The following is a 24,094-nucleotide window of genomic DNA, read 5'->3' on the forward strand; positions in this document are numbered from 1 at the left end:
AATTGGCGGAAAGGGTGTCCTTGGTGCAAAGAACAACATAATTGGCATGTCTCTGTTCCTTTCACATACACAGGGAGAAATGGGAGCATTTAGTCTTTTGTGCATGAATAGCTCATCACAGACAATTTGTGTATGAGTCAATACTCTGCAATTTTAAGAGTTATTTTTTTTCCTTTTCGGCTGTTTTCTTCTATGACGCGTTTCTTCTTGCCCAGGTGGCCTATCACCCTCCCCAGCCTCTTTGTCTAATGGCTTCCGTGGATTGTGTGAACTTCTGTTGCCAAGATTCAGGGAAGTACCATCTGCTTCCTTTGAGGCCAGAGGCTCACTCTAGACACTGTAGGTACAGTAGTGCTCATACGTGGAAAAAAAGAAGGAAAAAAAAAACAAAAAGAATGCGCAACTGAAAAGTGTGTTTATCCCCCTACTGCCCCTAAGGTATAAATTGTAGTATGTCTTCAGTGGCGTCCCCAGTGGTCTGCCCCTATTTACAATGTAAACAGCCCAACTGCTGCTGAGAGGATAGCAGGAAAGCAGCTCAGGGAGAAAAGAGGCCTCGACCATGACAAAAGAATGTATTTATAAACTAGTCCTAGTATGCCTAAAGGCAAAGCAGCGGCTGGCCAAACCTGTCCTGTTCGGGGATATCATTATTTCATGACGCTGCAAGTGGAAAGAGGATAGCAAAAGAGCTCTTTTCCACTTCTCTCTATATCTCACAGCAAGAATAGGCAAGATTCTCCTCATGTCGCTCTGCGGCATGGTGTCAAATCTATAAAAAAACTGCTTTATTAAAGCAATAATCCAGTAGAGGCCCTGAGTTATGATGACTATCTTTCTGCCACTTCTAAAAAATGGTGACAAAATATACTATATTATAATACAGTAAGGCAGGAAACCTGATTCATTAGAGCAGATATGTAGAGCAGTCTAATGAGTCAAAGACAAATTATTCTAGAAAATGCACTGCAGCAGAGGCCTCCAGTCCATAACAGCTCAGTTTGAAGATGATGTATACTTAAAGTAACACATTTAATTGGGATAACAGTTTCAAAAATATAAAATGCACTGCTGCTAGTGTATAGTAAAATTAAATTTTGGGGTAATTTCAAAAGGAAAATGTTTGGTTTTTCAGACACAGAGCACACAGTACTCTCTGATAAATTAGAATCACTTGTTTATCTGGTGCTGTTCTGAAGAGGCATTATGGTACAACCTATCAGAACACTTTGTTATAGGAAGATAATGTAGAATAATTTAGAACACAGAGCGATAACACTCATTTTGATTATACGTGACCCATAATCACGCTGTTGAAGTGCCTCGCCAGCAATCTGTTTTAAGAATTATGCGATGGTCCCTTTAACTCATTTAAATCTGCTGCCAGAGGTATTATGGCACTGTACAGAGTAAAATGTATCAGCATGTTGAATCTGAGCTTTCTATGTGCTGACAAGTTTTCTATCACTGTATATAAGATGCACTGTACACAAGACGCCTTTCTTTATTGATGCAAAGTGAACAAAAATCAAATGTTCAACTTAGGTTACCTTCTTTACATATTTAAAAAAATGCAACAACAGCATTGAGATATCATGTGAGAAGAGCGGATAAACAGCAGAAATAGCTATGATTTTGTGCCGCCCTTAAAAGGTTAAGGCCTTTTTGAAGAACTCTTGCTGGATGGATGTAAAGGTTTTCTCCCAAGCTCACTGACATGAACCTTAATGTGAAAAGAGACCAAGGCCATGACAAAACATGCCAGTGCTCTTTGGCATGGACCACGTTTAAAAAACAGCAGCAAAATGTAAAATACTAATGTTTAATAAATGATTTACTGTCATTATTAATAAAAATAACAATAAACAATTATTCCGCCTAGCCATATAGTTTCTTAGCAACAGTCTATGGGGAGCAACATAACAGTCAAAGATTATTCCACAAACAACACCATGTTTTTAACAACCTGCCAAATTAAAACAGAATTCAATTAATGTTTACGGTCTTATAGATAGCACTTTACAACGGCTTTAAATGCCCTGTGATGGACTGGCGACGTGTCCAGGGTGTTTCCTGCCTCCTGTTGGGATACACTCCAGCACCCCCCCACAATCCAGGAGGATAAAGCAGTTTACGTGATGAATGAATGAACAGATAAATGGCTTTGAAAGCAACGGAGCCATTCAGATTTTAGAAACAGAACTGTATGATATTTGTAATTATTCTTTTCCCCATTGCTATTTTATGTCCTGATTGTAGCAACACAGAGTCCAGGCTCGTCATTGGTGAATCCTGTCACTGCTACTTTTTGCCTCCATAATATCAGGTTTGGCTCCATATCAAGTAGACCCTCTCTTTCAGCTTGTCTTCTGTTAAAAATCAATAGGCAAACACTTCCATTTAGTCTTAATCCTCTAAAAGCATCCCAGTCTCCCCCGGGGCTCACCTCTGGCTGCATGAGGCACAGGGGCTAGAACCCATGAGGGCCACGAGTCCTCCAAGCATCAGCTTTCACCTTCAGCAGCTCTCCTCTCCAACTAACTCTCAGCGCTTTTGCAGCGACTCCATTTAAATTCTGATTTGATTTCTGATGTCCTTTCAGTCCTGAGGCTCTCTCCTCTCCTCTTTTCACCTCTCCAAGACTAAGTGGATCACTCGGAGCCGGATGCTTGATCGCTTTGCACCGATCTCCTATATGAGCTTACACTCACTTGCACACAAACATACACATACACACACTTCTCTGCAACCTGTGAATCCAGGTAGAACAAAAAAGAAGCTAGTGGAAGAGAGAAACAGACGCTCCTTCACTTTCATCTGCCGGCTATTCTTTGATTCGGCCGACTCTAGCCTGACGATAATGAGACGGTTTCTCGAACTGCTGCGAAGTCACAGTCCTGTCCTGTTTGATGCACGAGCCTGTCTCAGTTCTTTTCCTCCAAGGACTTGCTTTCAACTCCACGTCTTCGATCCATCATTGTCTTATTAAGCGCTAAACGTGGAATTATCACTGGTAATTGTGCCACGGCACGTTAACAGGAGTGTACAGCGGTACGAAGGCCAGCTGCAGCGGCTGGCCCGTCTGCAACAGCACCTCGTTACTGCCTTCTGATGAAAGCTTTCCTTTTACTGGCTCCACTCATTACCATTAAAACAATCCCACTCTTCAAAGTGATTAGAAATAATTGCCTCAGGTTGTTCCCCCTTCACATATGCAGTCTAGCAAATCAAAGAGACCAAAAGAAACAAGGCATATGAGCTCAGATCAGTCTAGGTATTCATTTGTTCACCTGGTGGTATAATTATAAAATATAGACCTTGGAATATTAATGATGTGACAATTACATTGAATATAACCCAACATCATACTGTGCAGTTGTAATTGAACAATAAGAAAGCTTTTGTTCTTTAGCTATGCACTCCAGCACACTGGAATCAAAGAGTTTGAGATAATAGTGCACAATTTATTTCTGATTTAATTTGAGATCATATTTACATCAATATTGGGTGAACCACAATTGGACAATTTTTTTAATAAAATGGACATATTGTAATACCTTTAGAATCAATCAATACCTGAAGATTATGACCTAAAGACATGACCATGTGCTGGGTATCTGGTTTGTGGGGGCTTCTGCCTTTAGTCTCATCTTCAGTAAGTGAAATTCTCAGGTTGGGCAATTGGTCAGTCTAGTACATTCCACTTTTATGCCCTGAAAAACTCCATATTTTGTTTAATAGTATGTTTCAGGTTATGTCCTGCTGAAAGGTGAAGCACCATCCACTGACTTTTGCTTAGATCTGTGCATTTATTCAGATATATTCTGATTTCATCAGCTTCAGTAGCATTGATGCTCTTTTGGTGTTTAAGATAAGACACAACAGCAATGGACTCAACCCTAGAAGTTTTGTTGTATAATAATGATTGCCCAAGAAACGAATGAGGAGCCAACTGTCCAATCACTTATGGCCCTCTGAAATGGGGGACTGTGTGCAAAAAAGGCTGTGATTTTTATATCATTCATACTATATTAAAGCCCCATGGTTATGACCAAAATGGGCCTCCATTTGGATTTAAGGGCACTACTATGTACATCAGCCACTTTTCTCTCAGCGTCCAAACTGTAAAGTGGAATTCACCCAATGTAATTTCTAGTATACACTGTAGATCACTACGTCAAGCTAAACATACACCAATATATGAGTTCTTGTTACTAAACAATGGACAGAGGAACGTTAGCTAATGTTAACGGTGGCCATTGACCGATTGAAAATGAAACTTAGCCACTCTGTACAGTTAAAAACAAGTGCAAAAACACTGAATAGTAACTGTAGGAACAAAAATTAAATGCATTATCTAGTTAAGTTATACTCATTATGCCTTTGCCATGGCTACACACTTCAGTATCATTCATGCAGTTAAAGTTGGTTTGATGAATACTGGCTGGATTAGTATTACACAAAAAGGTGACATTTACTTCTGTAGGCTTACAAATGTGATAAAAAGAATAAAATGCCAACATTTACCTGCAATAACCCAGCCTCACCTAAATATTCTGCCTTTTTGGAGTACAATTAATAAAATAACATAAGATCTTAACATCTCTCCTATGCTGACATTTTTTGTTTTTTAAGCAAATATCTGCTGATACTGATATGATTCTGATATCATCACACATCCCTAGTTTTTACTGCTATTTATTAAACTAAGTAGTTCACTCATATATAGTACAATACTAATGAGGGATTAGGGATATATTTCTGTTAATGGCTGCACATTTTAACCTCATAGTCAAAGTTTCATTTCAAAGTAAATGTGCTGAGCCAACAACAACAAAAACTGTGTCAGTACTTACAGATTGCAGTGTATGTCTTGTCTACAGGTATAACTGACACTCATTTAACAAAAAAAAAAAGAAACATAACAGACGTACACACACAAGCACACACAGTGCCTGGAGGGCCCTGGTTTAATATTGGAGTGATTTATGTTGTTTTTTGCCTTGGTAAAACATTATAACCTAAAGTACGTGCTCTGGTTTCCGACTGTGTGACTGTGTGCTTCTGACAGGTGACTCTAGGCCATGGCGATTCAGAGCGGACGTGAGCCTGCAACAAATCAGCACTAAACACACTTCTGAATCACACCAGCACATGCTACTGCTACTGCCACACTCACTTACCCATCTCGAGCATAGATATCAGCATAATACATCTGAACTAGATGTGGCAAAAAATATTGTCATAATTCAAGAATTTTTTACGATACACGATATGTCACGAGATTTGTCTTTTCAGACATCTGATCAGTTGGAACAGACAAAAAAGAACCAGCAGTGCGACATTTTTAAAAAATACTATCAAAAACTGTGAATATACTGATTTTCATTACGAAACATGCAGTCAGTGTTCTACAAGTACTGATAATATACAAGATATGTTAAAAAAAGTAGATTGTATTGTGACAATTTATCACAATAAAAAAATATATTGTCATATTGCCCAACCCTAATTTCAATGTAGGTGGATCATGTGCAGCTGCCATGACATGAGCTATGCACTGAAAAGGATAAACTGATCATTAATGCAGTGGCAAAAACATGATGCTCATTGTCATTCTTCAGAGCATTACTTTGGATCGTAATTCGTCTGGAGGCCAAAAGCCGGTAAAATTGAACAGGCTACTGCTGGCAGGCTCCGCTCGCCCATCTGGGGGTGCTTGAACTGGATGTGTGAACCAGAAAATGAGACAAATTTAACGTGCCTCACAAGGCCTGACCACATTAAACCAAGCACAGGCCTGACACACAGAGCTGCAGTATTAGTATCAATTGGATTCAATCCTTAAAACATTCTATGAACATTGGTGATAACTCTGCTACTTCATGTCATTTGGCAAAACTGGCAATCACATAATAACCTCATCGCTAGCAGAAGGATAAAATCATAGATCTGTGCAATGTGTCTAAATGAAACAAAAATCAAACAGATTACTTTCCATGAGACTCTGTGCATAAAAGGATCTGCGTTTAATATTTTGGTTAAGTGTCTTACACATTCAGATAGCCGTCTCCAAGAGAGGAGAAAATGGCGAGAGGACTTTGTTTATCATTCATGAAATGTCTCCTGTCCCTTCTGCTCTGGGGTCTGAATGACCGTTTTATATTCTGAGTTGAGAGAGAGAGACAGAAGGAAACAGAGATAGAAAGAAAGCGAGAAAGAGAGAGAAAGAGAGAGGAGGGAGAGAGAGAATGCATTTCAGAATGACGGGTGGGTGCCATCTCTGGTGGCTCTCTTTGTTTCATAATCACCATGGAGACATCTTTTCATCCTTATGAACAGCTCTGATAATTATAGGTTATTTAATATATTCTCAAGATCAAACAATTTACATTTTAACTTTTTTCAGACATGAATTGCAGTATTTTGTCACTGTCCAAAGAAAAACATGTATCTCCAAAATAATAATTTTAAGGGAGAAGATGAAAACGTTCTTAACTTTTAATGTAAGTTGGCGTAAAAAGGTTTTACTCCAAGTAATTCTGGAGCTTTTCTATTGGTCCATTCATCATGAAATCATCTACACAATGTTAGGAGCAGCTACCATGTTCAAATGAGGTAGAAAAACAAAAATCAGTAAAAATGGAGATACATGCTTTTGTGAACAGTGATGATCTGATTACTAGCTCTTAGAGCTGCATTGATTACACAGGTCCAATTAGTCGTCACTACAATGATTAAAGAAAAAAGGCAATGCACTTTTTAGTTAAAAAGCAAATGCACTCTAAAATGTACATATCATATGCATAGTCATTCCCAACCCTAATCCTAACAATACACCAGAGGAAGCATTGAGGGCGATGTGGCTTCAATTGCACTATAAAAAAAAGACATCATTGGCCCCAACTTTAAAAATGGCAGCAAAGTAAGATGAATTGACATAATGGTTCAGTTAGTTGATTAATCTAATAGAAGTCAGTAGATTATTCAGTTTATAAGGGATCCCCTTATAGCATGGCCAGGAGTCCAAGAGAGCATATTTGGCGCTATTCTCTCAGGGTAGGGTGGCCAATGTGGACTGATGCAAGTTAGTTAGCATTCTCCTCCCAGTCTGTTGAGCTGCGCAATGACATTGCATCAGATGTGGTGGCTTCTTCTCAGAGGAAGCAAGTGTTAGCCTTCAGCCTCCCAGCCTGGTAGCGCTGAGTGACGGGGAAGATCTAACTAACGTGATAACTGACCACAACTAAACTGGGGAGAAAAAATCTCCCTGCAAAAAATATAAATAAATTGGAGATATAATGGTTTTTGCATCGTATCCGCATGAACATAAACAACATCTATCAACTATTTTACATGCAACTCTAAACTTCATATTTGCATTTAAATTCAGCTGGACCTGCACATTCCCAAAATAGAGAAAAGTGAAAGTTGAAACAAAAAGTCCACCAAATCACATGATGATCTGAGCTGAAATGCTTGAGTGGGCTTTTTCCTTCTTTTCCCCATCATAACCCCACCCCACACCCTACATCTGTACCCCTCACCCCCCTGTTCTCTTCTCAAGTCCCAGATCAAATCAAAACACAGACCCACCCTCCCTGAACCCAAATTACATGCTGGCTGCTGACGGGGAAAGGTTTGTGTCAGGGGCCAATCTTGCCCCAGCTGCTGATGGTGGCATTTGTTGTACAGCACGGCTGCTGCCGCACTCTCTCTACACTATTAGCTGTGCTGCTAGGCCACTAACCCCCCCTGCTCAAGTCTCAGAGCTTGTCCTTCTGACGGAGAGCTGCTTGAGCGAGCGGGGTGACTTTCAGACAACATTTTCAAAGTGAGGCGAGAGGGACATGCTCGGTTAGTTCCGAGCGTGAGGGGGGAAAATGGCGTTATGGTAAAAGCTCACGCAGCGTAGACAGGCAGACTGGGCCAGGGTGCCAGGGTCCCTACAGGGCGCTCATCGCATTATCACTGTTTGTTTGCGTGGAATTAGTGGGATGGGTTTTAATTACTGCCATGTGCTTGCTGATAGGTGGCTCTGTAATCAAAAGGCTGGGCCTGTGGCATCAGTGCGAATTAATCCGCTCCCCCCCTGATGGACAGGCAGGCAGTTTTCAAAGCGACTGACATGATGCAGGGTCTGCACCCTCCCTGTCATGCAGCCTCCCTGATAACGGCCCTTGACACGGGAAATTAACCCCAAGTTCCCGGGATCCAGCAAAGCAGACTTGCAAATAGGTTTTTAATGTTGTGCACAGGCGCGAATGATGCAGTGTTCTGGTCCAGTATCCCCAGGATAGATGGCTTAATATAATTCCAATAAGACGATAGCATGGAGTAAAAACACGATTAGCTATGCTCATTTGATCAAATTCGAAACAGTTCGCTTACAGCCTGAATGTTCCATGTAATTAGTCGCATACGCAAGGTCAGTTTTTAACAAACTCTACATGAAAGTCAACAAACTTCCCCCTTGGTTAAATATATATATAGGTTACAGACCAAATTCATCTAACTATTTCAGCTTGCAACAGTGAGTCTGTAATAAATGTGTTTGTTTAACAGGGTTGACACAGGTTTCAGTAATAAGGTACGATTGTTATTTTCTGATTTCACGCTCTGGTTTGTCAGACCCCAGTGGTGTTTGTGCAACCCCAGGTGTAAAGCCCTGGATCCAGCTGTTATATAGAGGCACTGGGGCAAGTGCACCCATTTCTACAAACTTGGTGAATTACACATGCAATCAGGCAGCAGGTAAAGGCCTTTGTATATTGACAGTGGACCAGCTTTCTTCCCATTTCTCAGTTCACTTCCACAACAGAAAGAGGACAACTGGCCTTAGAACAGCAGGAAAGAGCACAGGTTTAACTGAGGGCACCCTCTCCAGTCTGCATAACAATGAAGTACCAAACTAACCTGCAGCTCATACATATTGAAGCAGTACGACATGTAAGGCTTCAGTATGGCTTTCGTAGACTCTTTTGTAGGCTTATTTCAGTGTTTCATTTCAGTTAGCTATTCAGTTTGCATTAATAGCTCTTCAAGAGACACCAGGACAGCAGTTCAAGCTGAATCACTTACGGAGCGCGCAGCTTCTACAATTTATGTTAGCTGTCTAATTATGTGAAACACAAAATGCTTTCTCGCTGCTCGGGATAAACAGTTTGCACTTCCATAACTGATGAAAGCACTGTGTACAGACCAAAGGTTGCATGAATTTTCTCAGCCAACAAGTACTGATTTCAGGTTGTTTTTGCTTTTCTTACACTAATGAACATTGTTATGCAGCGAGGTCAGCTGGTCCAATATTAGTGCATCTTCTCTGTGATACTCTGTGTGATACATCTTGGTGTGGAGGGCTCTGTATCCATAATCTAACCAAATTATCAACATTCTCTTAATAACAATGTTTTGTTTACTTATTTTTGTATATTTTCATGATGAGGGATACTCCAATTACTATTATAGTGTATTTGTCTCTGTGCTTGATTACAGTCGCTCAGTTTGTTGTTAATATATTCAGTCCCTGCGTTATTTGTTCTGTTAAGAGTAAATGACCTGTCCATGCTCCAATAACAAATGTGTTCTTTTACAGCAACTGGCTGGACAATCTTTACAGAACAATAACGAAAATCTCCCTTAACCTAACACTTCAGAGGTTCAGAGGTGCTACATAACATTGAGCTTCGACTTTAAAATGCAAGGCAACTGAGCTGGACTATGTTGACACAGCTAATCAAAACAGGCTGGAAATTAAACTGAATTTGCTACCATGCTTTACAAACCATATCCAGACTATCCTAACAGTGTGATATTTAACACAGATTCTAAGTAATAAAAGCAGGGATTTAGCATTAGAGACCCTCCCACAAATATAGAGATATGAGCGCCAGCCACTTTTAGGCATAGTTTCTAAAGGGTTAACAAACAGAAAGAAAGAGGAGACGAATTTTATGCTTTGAAAAGATGGCGGTGGGACAGGCATCCAGCTTATGTGTTTCAGAACATGACGTCTTCCTCTCGCCCTTCTTTAAAAAGTACATGTGAAATACGTTTTCCTTAGTCTGCCATAATTTTACGTGATGCTCATAGTCATGGTAACGTCTACACTAAGTGGTACTGTATGCATGCATGTAATTTTAGAATGGATTACATGTAGTGTGCATTTAAACAAAGATTTTCATCAGATTGTTGAGTAGAGTGCAATAAAAACACCTCAGTCTTATTCTATAACCGGAATGTATTCAATCTAATTGTTATGTAGCCACTGTTATGCAGAACAAGTAGCTGATCCAACATCAGCACTCCAACTTCTGTTCCTCTATGTGATATGTCTGGGTGGGTAATGGACCCAGAGTGATGTGCTCCTCTGTATTCAAGACAGACTGCTGTACAGCAGGTCAGAAAGAACAACTCTCTCCTCCTCAATCCAAGCTAATGTAATAAAAGTATAAATGGTGGCATTAGCATGGCAGATGTCAGTTATTTGGCTCCTGAAAGCGTGGTCTTTAATCATGGGGAGCAATAAACAGCAGTGTGTTCTTTCAGAGAGGTGTGTGTTTGTGTGTGTGTGGTGAGAAGCAGCTTCTTTGAATGCTGTACGCGCACTGCGCCGTGACCTGCCGTAATGTAATAAAGTCATCTTTATTCACTCGCCGCTCCCAATTACTCCCTCTGGCCCCTGAGTGGGGTATCGTGTCATCTCCCCTGGGGGAGGATGTTCTGGGACTTTCCAACCCCCCCACATCCCCAGCAACCACCCCCCGCCAAATCACCCACCTCCCTTTCTCTCTTCTGCGTAATCTGCACCGAAACCTTGCCAAAGGCCGAGTTACCGCCTCAGCAAACATTGTACGAGCAATTAGCCACCCCACTCAGCCCGTATGGGGTGAGTCAGGAGGTGGACAGAGGGGTTTCCGGAGGAACAGATGAAGAGATGGAAGGATGGAGAGAAAGAGGTCGAGAAAGAGAGCTTGTGATAAATATTAGGGCTTGTCTGATGATCTCTCTTGGAACAGCTGGACAGAGGTCACAGCAGAAAAGTCACTGCCATGCCAGGGCTGCATGTTGCTGATAACCGAAGAGCTGATCAGTTTAACCCCAAGGCCACATCACGCAGTGTCACACAGTATTGCGTAGCAGATACAGTACAAAATGCAACTACTCTACATAGAATTGCATTGCAGTGAGACTACTGATAAACATCAACTGGAAAAAAACTCAACACTATTTATGAATCTAGCTCGTTTGGTATCAGCTAGTCTGTCCTGCAATGGACTGGCAACCTGTCCAGGCTGTGTCCTGACTTCTGCCAAATGACTGCTAGGATAGGCTCCAGTGACCCAGAAGGATAAGCAGTTTAGGAAATGTGTGTGTGTGTGTGTGTGTGTGTGTGGTATCAGCTAAATAACTATTCACAAACCCACTGATTTTAGCTAAAAGATACAAAGGTTGAAAAAACTAGGCTAGTAACATTAGATAGGGTTACACAGGAGCAACCTTTATCTGCTTATCCTAAAGATGGTATTACTCCCTTTCTCTGTGTAAATTTCATGCCACATGTGAGCTATTATGGCCTTACAGCTGAACAATTTAGTAAAATGCCAATTTTATATATTAATAAAACTGTAAAACGTGGAAGTTCTGCTCGTATTTGCGAGCAAATATGTTATGTTGCACTTTGCTACTCCGTGACTGACCTGACTGAGAAGACGAAGAAGGTGTGGCTTTGATCGCTAAATAGGCTAGTCTCATGTTAGGTCCATTCACAATATGATTCTCTGACAAACTAACATGTTAGCACGTCTGCTAAAGACTAAAAACACCTGTAGAAGAAGGCGAGCCACCTTCAGTGTACAGTGCTGTAGCAGTTAGCTGTAGAGTTAGCTCAGTGGCTCATCCAAAAATGAGTACATTACTCATCTGACATGAAAACTATGTTTTTCCTTTGCCTATTTTTGAATAATAAAACTTATTTTAAAATGTGTTCCTCTGTGTGTCTTTGTGTAACACCAGTGTTGTCGGCTCAAAAAGCCACAGCTCTACAGCAATTTCCAATCTCCACAGTTAACCAGCAATCTGTTCAAGAACTCTTACAGATAGTTGTAATACACATTCCTAATCGATACATAACAAAAGTATGACTACAACTTATAACAAACACCAAACAATCATGCACCAATAGTTTGGAACTTTTTTATGTACCACAGAGTGTGATGGTGGTGATTTTCAAAAATCCCCTTCATTTTTCCACAGCAAAACCCAGCATAGGCCCAGAGTCTGTAATATGGGACGCCGACTACAGAATGACAACACAACATCAGTGTTCGCCCCCCACCCTGGCTGCTGCTGCATGAACATGCCACCCTTGTAAAACTTTCTATATGTGTCAGTAAGAAACAGTGAATGAATTCATGTGCAGAATGAATGACAAACAGGGCACACAAATGGGCAACTGAAAATAGTGGCCATCTATATATAAATCTGTATGCGAGTGATTCTATTTTCATATCTGACACACATCTTTCATGGCCAGTGTCTGGGAGACACATAGCTGTTTTGGTGCAGGCTTGCACTTGGCCAACTCTGGATGGTGCTCGCAAAAGGTCGACGTGACAGAGACACAGCTTTGTGCCGTCGTTATCATAAAGGGGCCACTGTGTTGGATTGACGAATTGCAACTTTGACTGTATTTACTCACGAGCAGCTGTGCTTGCCCTGATAACATGGTATATTTGAAATATTAATAAGCACAGGCTCCCAGCTGAGCTTCTGTTTCACACCACACTCAGCCTTTTAACGTCACTTCTTGCATAAGGACCGTGTCTCCTGGCCAGGTATCAGAGATCTGATTGGTCGTGCTGCCGCGTTTTCCCCTGAGCTTGAATTATAAGCGTTTACGGTCCAGACGAATCGCTCCAAGCAGGAGCGTCAAGCATTTTCAGCCATTTTCATCCCCATTCCCACACAGGCTTCCAGAACAGATTAGCTGATATTCTGGCACAAGTGAGTTTTTTTTATAGTTCGCTTTACAGCGTATAGGCATTTATGTCAAAATGCATAAAGCTGGGAAAAGCATGTCTTTTGTAGGCAATTTTCTGACACAAGCAGGTCACGTTATAATGTGCTCAGGTTTGCACAGGAGAAAATAGCATTGTACACTAATAGTTCTGAATCATTAATACAAGGCTTAAATTGATATAAACTGAATACATCATTAGTTAACACTTTTATCAGAACAGCACATTTACATGTCATCGTTTAACATGGTGCTTCTGCGCATAAGTGAATTATGGCACTGATGATGCAACCAAAATCAGGACTAAACCAAAAATAATAACCCAGAAACCTCCAAGAAAGAATAGTGAACGCTGCATTTATTTAGCACCTTCATTTGTGGTTTATGTTGCTTAACCGTCCACCCACAGCGCTGATACTAATTCTTTACCCAATCAGGAGATGCCTCTGCTGAAAGGGCTTTTTCTGTCTGCTGTCAGGGAAGAGGTATTAAATACAGATTATTGTTTTTTTCATTTGCTGGTTTAACTAAGGATGCTCCCTTGATACGAGAGTGATGTTGCCAGAATGAGGAATTAGTCTTAAAAAAGCAAACTGAGCAGTGAGAATGCTGGTGGAGAGAACTAGGGCTTGACCGATATGAACATTTTGTCAATGATGCCAATAGATTTTAAGGAGCTAAAAATTCTGATGAACTATTATACTAGTTAATATAATTTTATTAAAGTTATGATATGATTATCAGCTTGTCACATTTCTTAAAATCAAAAAACAAAAGATATAAAGTCTTAACATTATTACTGTAGCAGAGGGGGAGGAGCTTCTCAAAATACTTAATGGTTTTCTTGGTTTCTAGTAATTAGCTCTTATTTTGCTTTTCTTATCAATTCCCTTAACATTTTTGCTGTTATGATGTTATCCTTAGAACAGGCTTATGAACAAGAACCCACTAATGAACCCACTAAATCCACATACTGTCAGAAAAAACATACTATGCAGGTACATTTTTGTTCATTTAAGTATAATGCAAATGATACAGCAATGGTTTTAAGGTCCAACTGTGTACCTTAAGTAATGTTCTAAAACAGAAATATAAAATAAAATGCCTGCAGCTGACAGGGTGTATAAAATCAATGCAATTTAAAAAATATAACTGACAATTATGTTCCCTTACTAAAGGTGCTAAAGATGTACTCTTGAGGGCACCAACCCAGTAATAAGAGAGGTACCACTCAAGAGACAGTTCGGTACCTTTTTTGACAGTGCAGAAGTATTTTTTTTACACATTAGAGGTGGCTGTTAATAAGCCAATAATTATCTTTGCTTTACAGGTGTTGCTTTTTTGTCAATTCTAATAAATCATTGGGACATTCAGGCACTAGTGAGAACCCATGTGGAAAGCTCAGTTCTTTCTTGGCCTGTCGGAGTCTGGAATGGACAGCTGCTGAGATGGCTGGCACTTTTAGATAGCAAACGTGTTGCTATGAAACTCCGAGTATAGTGAGACAGGGGTACACCCTGTGTGCATGGTTGTAAGAGGCCTATCAAATGTCACTAGGAGGATTTAATTTAGTTCAGCGAGGTTCAAAGCAGTCAGATTTACCGCATAACCCACATATGCACTGGAGAAAAAACCTGAATGGACTTCCCTTGTCCACTTGAACTTTTAGGTTTTCAGAGTTTCTAAGCATTCAACATGATCATAGATATTCAGCCTATAAATATGTGAGCTTTAACAGCAATACTGTTCCTAATGGTTGGTAGCAAAATAAGTAGCAAATAGAAGGAAATTGCTTATGATGTGCTTTTGTTCTCATCATATGAGGAAGCATTGTGCAATACCGGGGTTGTGAGAGCAGGGCCGATATTAGTGTAAGTTACATGCTATCTGGGCGCTATGCTTTCCAAATGATAATTATGTTATATAAGGGTGGAACAGCGCATTAGACACATTCAGAGGAGAGGTTTCTTTCTCTGAGCAAGGGTACTGTATACTCATATGACTTCCATACAGAGTTATATTGCCCATTGAAAGTTTGGGTACACTTAGCTGTTCAAAAAGCTTTTAACTTGACCTAACTTAACCTTTTTTCCCTAAAGTTTAACCTGGAATTGACCTCTTTTACCTTGCTAGTTCATGTCCCTGGTCATATTAAGCACAATTCATCACACCATACCATTTGAAAGACAAAATACTTGTTATCATCCATTAAAACCCACTACTTATCAAACCAAAATGCTAAGCTAGAGATAAGGTACGGAAGAAAAATGCACTACGGTTTCCCACTCACATTGACTTTAATAAACAAGCATTTTTTCTTTGTTAGCTTTCAATATTTTAACACGAAGTGCCAAAGTCCAGGCCTGAGAGAGTTTAGCTCTAATCCTAATGTAACCCACCCTATCCAGTTAATCAAGGCCTTCAGTAGCATCTGAATACTACAGCCGAGTGTGCTGGAACTAACGTCAAGATGACCAGAACCAGGCTACTGGGAATAATGCTGTACTCCACACATTTAATCTCTTTGTTGTGAGGTCAGCACTCATTAGTACTCAAAACGTTCAGGTGATTAAAACACATTTGGGCCAAAAAACTTCAAATATGTGCCTTTAAAAAAAGTAAACTATAAACTAAACATTCTTCTGAGGGCTGAACCACTTATTCTCTCCATGCTGTGGGAGGACAACTGATAAAGGAAGAGCATAATGGTATTCTGGAGCAGATTCCTCAGTTCCTCTGTGAAATGCTGCTTGTGTGCGAGGCTGTTATGGGGAAACCGTGAGAGGAGAAGCGTTACTTAGCCTTCTCTCACACCACCTGGCTCTCTGCTTCTATGCCACAGCAGGTTTCACCAGCACAGAGACACGCATGCCTGCTTCAGTCATCATCCCAATGCAGGCTACTGAATACAAAACGTCAGCCTGATAGTGAGCCCTCAGCCCAGTCAGCTCTCATAAACATTTGCCTTTCTCTCTGGGACATTATGGGACAGGGATCGGATAGTTGATCATATTTATATTCCTTTCAGTATGGAAGAGTGTGGATATTTCCAGTCATATTCCTATGACGTTGACATTATCACAGAACTGCTTAATGTTTAAAAAGCACATTGACATCAGTTTATCATAAGTATTATATTAATATACTTTTCAGTGAACCTCTTAACTGAATGGAAATAGTCTGTGCAGTTCAGTGAATGAGTATTCCTTTAGTACCCTTTTAAAAATCAACAACAGTTGAAATATATGTTAATTATCACCAGCTCTACTTCTGTTCACTGTTCAAATTGTAACTACGTAAACGTGTTGTCTTGGCATGTACGTGTTTGCAGGGAAACTGCAGCAGTAAGCTATTTACTTCCTGTCAGTTTCCCTGTGCTGGGTCTCTCTAGTCATTAGTGTTTCCCAGCCATGTCTAGTAAGGCTGTGTGTTTAAGTAACCCTACTGTTTCAGCACTCTTTTATCTGGTTTTGTGCTAGTTCTGTGTTTCTCATGCTGTGGATGTATCCTTTTGGTTTCTGTTTTCCTCAATAGTTTTGGTTTTGGCTGGTGTTTTAATGAATCTGATGCACACCCATACATCCTGCATCAGCGCTGCTGCATATACTGCTGTATATCATCAGATCTGGCCCATTCCTGGAGTTAAGAGCTGAACTGGAACTCACTCATTAATAATATCTGGTGTAAACTCTGCTTGGATATGATGCTCAAAACTGGCATCCTAGCAAACTTTCGTCTTCAGTTTTTACTGGAGATTAATGGTCAGTGTTAAAAGCAGTAATGGCCCTAAATCATGTTAGACCTCTCTGGACAATAAAGATTCTTAGACCTATATGCTGCCTAGTGCCCCTGATGACATTACAAGCTTGATACACATAGTTCTGAGCGAGCTTCTTCTTTAATAGAGAGAAAAACTGGTCTTGGGGATTTATGGCACTATTAGCTCTAACACCTTACGCAAGCAAGGTAGGGAGTATCGGACTGACTCCAGACTGGGTAAAAACAAGGACCTGGTCGATAAGATCAATAAGAAAAAATTATCAGACACCAATTTTGTCGCCAATTTTAAGCAGCCAAAAATTCTGATAGCCGATGACATCTTAGGAATATAAATATAAAAAGCTGCATACAAATAACCTTAATACAGGTAAATAACAAACTCACATGTTGAACTTTCAAAGGCACATTTAAAGTACATTGTCTGTTTTACTACAGAAGCACTTTAATGAAATGCAGTTTGAATCCTATCAGTAATATTAGCTAGCTAGCTTCCTTCTTTATTGGCCAGCTCGTAAAAACAACACCATCAAACAGTCCACTCTGAAGTATCCACCTCTAATGCACTTATAGTTTCTAAAAAGTTCTTTGCACCTTCAGGATACATCATCAGAAGGGGATTATCTAGCCTTTAAACTGGAAAATCTCACTCCAGAGATTACAACTGTGGCACCACTGCAGCATGCGAATAAGTATATTTAGAGATGTGGAGAGGTTACATTTTTCATTTTGGCCAATATTTCCACTTTAAACACTGATAAATATTTTAACAATATAAACAATATATCTGTTGGGGCCTAGTAAAAACCGCTAGTGGCGGTGGTCGTGCTCACCTGTTGGGATAGCAGTGTGAGAATTTTCTCGTGTGCCAGGCTTCTGTGGTAACCCGATCCTGACAACACGCCCACAGCAGCCGTTTCAGAGAGAGGCCCAGAGGAGTGACCTCATCAAAACGAGACAGGGTCTAAGCTCTAGTTCAACGGCTGCAAAATCCCTTAAGCTTGGGGTCAGAGAGGGTCAGAAGAAAAGACAACTCTCCACGGTGCCTTGCTGGAGCAAAGAAGCACACACAGTTTGAGATCGCCACCCTTTTAATAGGAGAAGGTTAGAGGGCGTAAAAAAAACAGGGCATTTTTCTGAGCACTGGCCATCTTGGCCTGGTTCTCCCTCGCGGTCGGTGTCCCACATTTCAGGGTCATTTGATTTATAATATGGCTGGGGGGCATGCTATCCTCAAGAAACTAATGAGAAATAAGAAAAAAAAAAACTTAGAATGCCTTCTCTTAGAGGGGGTACAGTGAAGGGAGGACCAGACCTCCTGCTTCTCTTCTCTTCCTGGAAGCATACAGACCACAGCACAACAGGGGTAGTGGAACTTTCACTGGGGCCAGTTCTTGTATCCCTGGCTGACACACAGCAAATGAAAAAGACCAATATATCATAGAAGAGCCCTGACCTCGGCAGCAGTGCAATAGAATTAAATAGATAAGACCTGTCATATATATTGGGGGGATGAACTATTTCAGACTGACTTGTCACGCTTATATGAGCTTCAGGTATTGATTACCACCAAAAACCACTTTCATTACGTTGCCATGGCACTTCGCGGTGAGAGCAGGCAGTGAGGATTGTCATGGTCAATGAACCTCTGGAATGAAGAAAGGCCTCCCATTCTTTTGCTGAACCCGAGGCTCCTCCAGCACAAATCGTGCTGGAGCTATTGAGTGAGAGGAAAAGTAGTGAAGGGGGAGAAGACAGCATGACTAATTGTCCCCAATTCAGGCAATCAAGAAAGACCCCCTTTCAAGCATTCAGAAAACAATATCACATTCTGATGGAGATTCTCTTTTGGTTAGCAGAATTAAATGCATGGAGCAGCATCCGACGTGTAGGTCGCTGCCCCTCCACCAAGTTGAGCTTTAACCTCCTGCTGCCTCTTTCCAGGGAAACATAAATCAATTATGGCGGGAAGGTAAACACTTCCCCTTTTTCGCAGCTTCTCTCCCGCCTCATCTCTGTTGTCAGGTAATTTCTCCGAGGGTCGTTGGTACGTGCTGATGGAGGCGAGATGAAATTAGCCGAGTCGTTGCAATTAATTCTGCTGCTGCCACTGCTCTGCTGGCCTGCGAGTCAATTGGTGTGCTGCTTGCACATGTTTGAGCATCAGACTTAAGGGACAGCGTGAGAGCAATGATGCTGGACCTAATGCTCGGATTTATTAGAGTACGACAAAGTCAATCTTTGATCCATCATGTGACTGCAGTGCATTCAGGAATGGACCAAAGGGCATACTTCTTGAGAAAAGAGTCTTTTTAAGGTATTTCTGTTGTGCTTCCGAAACCTTTTTTTTTACCTCTTGGGCACATTAAAAGAATAAAGCTAATTATTACTGGAATTTAAAGCACTACTGAGCATCCTGTGAGGAATGGAAATTAATATTTTACTGCTGATTGATTTAACGATGCCCTAAAGTGAAAGTACCCTTGGACACAATACAAAATGATTAACTTTTGCTTTCACTGATTCACAGATTGAAAAGAGGCTTAAATCATTAACGATCTCAAAACAAATTTACATGGTATGTTTATGGAATCCATTAAATATTGACTGGGCTGTCTGCGCTGGCATTTGTCCACCTCAAGCTGGGGAGAAGCCATCTACGCCAAGGAGCAAGAACAGACTGCTAGGAGGGGTCAGGACAGTCACAACCACAACAACATTTATCATGACTGCCACAACAACCGAGACTGCATTCACCCACAGTGCTAATGAATTACACACCTAACAAACCAGAAGTAATGATGTGGATGCACTGGGCCGAGCACACATGCTAGTGAGGAAACAAAGCATCAGTCAACCAGACCCTTCCATCCCTCCCCCATCATGAAATCTCAGGCATGTACCGAGAAGATATGCCAAACAAGAAATTTAATATATGGGATTAGCAGTCATATGTACTGAACTCCTCAGCATGATAACTGGCCTAGAATTGTTTTTTGTCTTTGTCATTTAAAGGCCCATATCCTGCGTTTTTCTTGTATTTTGTATTTTCCCCAAGATCCACTTATAATGTTGGTGTAGTGTTATGTTCCAAAAGCAGTAGTAATTCATTTTCTTTATCCCTTTTAGAATTGAACAGGTTGTTTTTGTCACTGTGCCTTTAAGACCGCTATACAGCTGTACACAAAGTTTGAACACCGCAGGTCAAATGACGTTTTGTTGATTTTCTTACACATCCTTTTACAGAGAAAACACTTCTGCATCTTTTATTTAGTTTATTTGCTGAATTTAACATAAAAAATAAAATGTAACCTGTGCAAAAGTTATGGCACATTCTATTTTATTTTTTTCCCAATATGTGAAACTCAAATAAATAGAAATTCTGCACTAAAATTTGCAGAAAAATGTCATATTTAGGTTTGTTCCCTGTGGAGGATGCATTAACTTATTTTTACTTAGAAAATCAACAAAGCATGTAATTGGACCAGAGGTATTCAAGCTTTTGCATATGACTGTATGTAAATGAGCTCTGTTCTGATTGGCTGTCCTGTACTCATTCAAAAATTAGTCCAGACTGAAACACTCCAGAGAACTTCAACTAATAATGTGATATGTGACTGTAATACTGCTAAAGATAACATTATTTTGACCAAAATAATCTACTTTTAGGTTACAGGAATACCCCAATTTATCAAAACACCTTCATCTGAAACTGCGACTGGTCATTCTGATTGGTTAGTGGGCTCATTTGAATATTGCAGCCGTCTACAATATGGGTATTTCAAAGACCTATATTACAATAACAATTATCATATGATAAATATCACACAGCCTTGCCAGAAGCCCTTGTAAACAAGCTTAAATTAGTGTCTAAAAGAACTCTGCTATCTGGTGTTGTGTTAACTGCTGTCGTAATAGTTGACAGACCTGCAGGTATCCAGGGGTCTGTGGATGGCCTCTGCTTGGTGTTGACCTGTTCCCAATCAAAGTCATCATCTTTGCCTTGGCTGTAGCCACACTCTGTGTAGGGCCGCTCGAAGTTACAGTCACCTGTGTGGAGAAAAGAGATGAAGACAAAGTGTTGATGGGCTGAAAGCAACACTGCATAGAGTGAGTGCACACAGTTCTAACAGGAGAGTCATCATCAATCTCTGTCAACAGAAAGTGGTCCACTAGCGCTCAAACACAGGGGCCCTGTCACTGTGGAGTATTAATGCTGCATAAGCAGCAATTAATCTAATTCCCTCTCTGCAGGTTCCCACGGTGGAGTATAATCACTGCTTACTGCCCTGACTTCATCTCGCCGTCAGTCACAACGATGTAGCACACAGAAAAAGAGCTACACTGACACCTCTACATGCTTTAAAGCAACAGTTCCATAAAATTGACACAATTTCCCTTTTAGTTGGTCAGGCAAGACACGTTTGGTGTCCAAAGATTGCTCCTTAATTTTTGCACCAGAGCTAAGAGGCTAATCAAGCCAAGTCAAAGTTTATGGATATAGCCGATTTTACAACAGGCTTTGTCACAAAGCAACTTTGCAGAAAAATCCGGGTCCGAGCCCTCGTGAGCAAGCCATGGGCAAGGAAACAGTGGCATTGAAAAACTCCCTAAGAGCAAGAGGAAGAAACTTTGAGAGGAACCAAGACTCAAAAGAGGAACCCATCCTCCTCTGATTGACACTGGATAGCAAACAATAACAGAGGAGAAATATGAACAAAGAATAAAGTTTTAACATTAGCCTAAAATACTACACTAGTATAAAATCATTTTTCCCCAATATGTTAAACTCAGCAAACTCACTCATGTAAATACAATGGTGGTGGAATTCCTTGACATGCTTTGAGGTAGGTTAAGTTTGTGATAATTTAGGCACGCTAAAAAAAATTAATTATTTTTAGCTATATTTTTGACATCAAACATGTCTTGGCTGCTCAACTACATCTGTTTTACAGGCAAAAGTGCATAAACTTCATTTTTCTCTGAATTACTGCTCTAAGAAAAGCTTCTAGGTGTGTACAATAGTCAATATGCTGGTTTTACACAGACTCTCTTACTCATAAATGAGCACAAAAATACAAGCAGGAACCATTCAGTCCTCTCAAGCTCGTCTTTGATGCTTAATAATAGACTGATTTGCTATAATGGCTTTTGAGTTCTATCAGGGCAGTATGAATATAATTGCTCTCTTTGGTATGTGATTTGGTCTGAATGTATGCTTTACACGGCTATTTTATATAAAAAATTGCAGAAGAATTCAAACCAGTTACGCTCGGCTTTCGCTTCAATTGCATTTTCATCTCATAAACATGTCGTGAGGGGCACAACAGCGAGCCGTAATAAGACACAGCTTACTTTGACGCCTGAGAGAACTGCTCAAATATTGTTTCAAACTCAGCGTGACATTCTGCGAATTGGACGGTGGATCTGAAGCAGCACCATCAACGTTGTTCCCTGGAAGGCACAGAAATCTTCTATATATTCATATCTTCATGAAATGCAAAAATAAATCCTTTTTCCAGCTTTGCTATGAACATACCCGGGAGCGGCTTGTATACAGTATTTTGTTTACCATCTTTCTTCAGCGTAATGTAATGATTCTTTGAAAACAATGTAGAAAAATATATTTCGAGGTCCCACAGGCTTTGACACCTTGTCAAAGTTTGAATGTAATCACTGCAAGATGCATGTAATTCAAGCACTTGTTTGGGGAGAGAGCTGTCATCACCTACAAGTCTGCCACAACAGAGGCACAGCAAGTCTCTGATATCTATTTTTTTATGTTGACAGCATCGAGTGTTTTTTCCCCAATGTGAAAGGGAGACTGAACATTTTACAAAATCAACTACTTTCCTCAACAAATATCACTTCCCATCCTTTGGCAGCTCATATTTGGTTGTGGGATTAACCTTGATCTTTCACTGTGTGTGCTCTTAAAAGGCTTCTCCTAAGGTTCTTTATGAAGTTTTGGTGTTTTGGATCCTGGCCGCCAGTCAAACATGAAAAGTGTTTTTGTTTCCTGAGCGCTTCCTTAGGGTTCCTTCCATTCTAAATCCAATCTTCAGGATTCACAACAACATGGTTTCTGGTTCCAATCCCTTTATTGGGACTTCTTAGTGGGTCAAACCCCTTTAAGAACTCTTCTACCGCAATAGTTCTCCAACATAAAGTCTTGGAGAGCTGCAACACTATACACTTTTTACTTTTTCTCCTGCTCTAATACACCTAAATAAACTTCACTTAGAGGTGTGGTGATTAGAGGTCTGCACTCCCGTGGGATTCCCTCATAATTTTCAGTGTTGTGCGTGGGAGCGGGCAGGGTAACCAGCCCACTGCAGGCAGGAGCAGGACGAAACACACATATAGAGAAATCCAGCAAATAAATAAACAGCCTAAATAAAGTACAATGAGAAATAAATCATATATATATATATATATATATATATATATATATAATATAAAACATGCTAATTTTTGTAGCTTACAGAAATGACAGCGCATTCAGTCCGACGGCCACAGCTGCCAAGCAAAACACCAAAAATAACCGTTCTGTGGTTTAATTCTTGCTTTCTCGTTTTCATGAGCATTATTTTAGTCATACCCCTGCATTTTAGAGCAGGAAGTGAGACTGCATCCCTATCCCTGATGACTGCATGGTGAGTAGTTAGGTCCCATTGTTTTGAAGTAAATTTGTCTCGGGGCGTTTTCACACTTGGGCCGTTTCAGCGTCTGTAGTGGACTCAGATCGCTGAGTCATGGTTTCTTTTGCATATGTGAACATGCCAAACGAACTCAGACCCCTCTAAACGGCCCCAAAAACGAACCGAACTGAGACCAATTCGAGAGGCGCTCTCAGTTCGGTTCGTTTGTAGTTCTTTTGTGGAACATGGTGAAAGCAAAACGGCCCCAGTCCGCTTTAGCTTTGCTTTATGGTGAAGACCTCGAGGCCCATCGTACACACAGCCAGTCTACAGTACTGCGGCAGGTAAAAAAAAGGTTCTACTCAGGAAAAAGTCTGTCCGTGATCTGCGACAAGACAGTAGCGCTGACACATTAAAGCGATAAGATGCGAGAGCCCGCGTGATTTTACCGTGTTAAAGGCTCAAGCTGGGCACGCAACGCAATTTTAAGCTGCTTTCACACTGAACGCTGAATCAATGAAAATGAGTTTGGCCGGGTGGAGCTCAGTGAGGAGCATTTTTCCAATTTTGCGCAAAGCACTTCGGCCAATCGTTTCAGCGCGGCCAATAGGAGAGCAGCAGGCGGGTCTGGTGGTTCCTCTCGCAACCTGAAAGGTTA

The 24,094-nt window shown here is 40.6% G+C and overlaps 1 protein-coding gene across 9 annotated transcripts in view; it reads right to left on the reverse strand.

The window, feature by feature from the left end:
* Positions 1 to 24,094, reverse strand: part of ptprma (protein tyrosine phosphatase receptor type Ma) — a 263,649-nt gene that overhangs the window by 186,884 nt on the left and 52,671 nt on the right. For all 9 annotated transcript variants that reach the window (XM_036589675.1, XM_036589718.1, XM_036589694.1 and 6 more), the window contains exon 2: positions 20,723 to 20,845. In XM_036589675.1, the coding sequence (XP_036445568.1) occupies positions 20,723 to 20,845 (123 nt within the window). The remainder of the gene's footprint in view (positions 1 to 20,722; positions 20,846 to 24,094) is intronic.

This window comes from Colossoma macropomum, unplaced genomic scaffold (assembly GCF_904425465.1).
Source record: "Colossoma macropomum unplaced genomic scaffold, Colossoma_macropomum, whole genome shotgun sequence".
Taxonomy (NCBI): domain Eukaryota; kingdom Metazoa; phylum Chordata; class Actinopteri; order Characiformes; family Serrasalmidae; genus Colossoma; species Colossoma macropomum.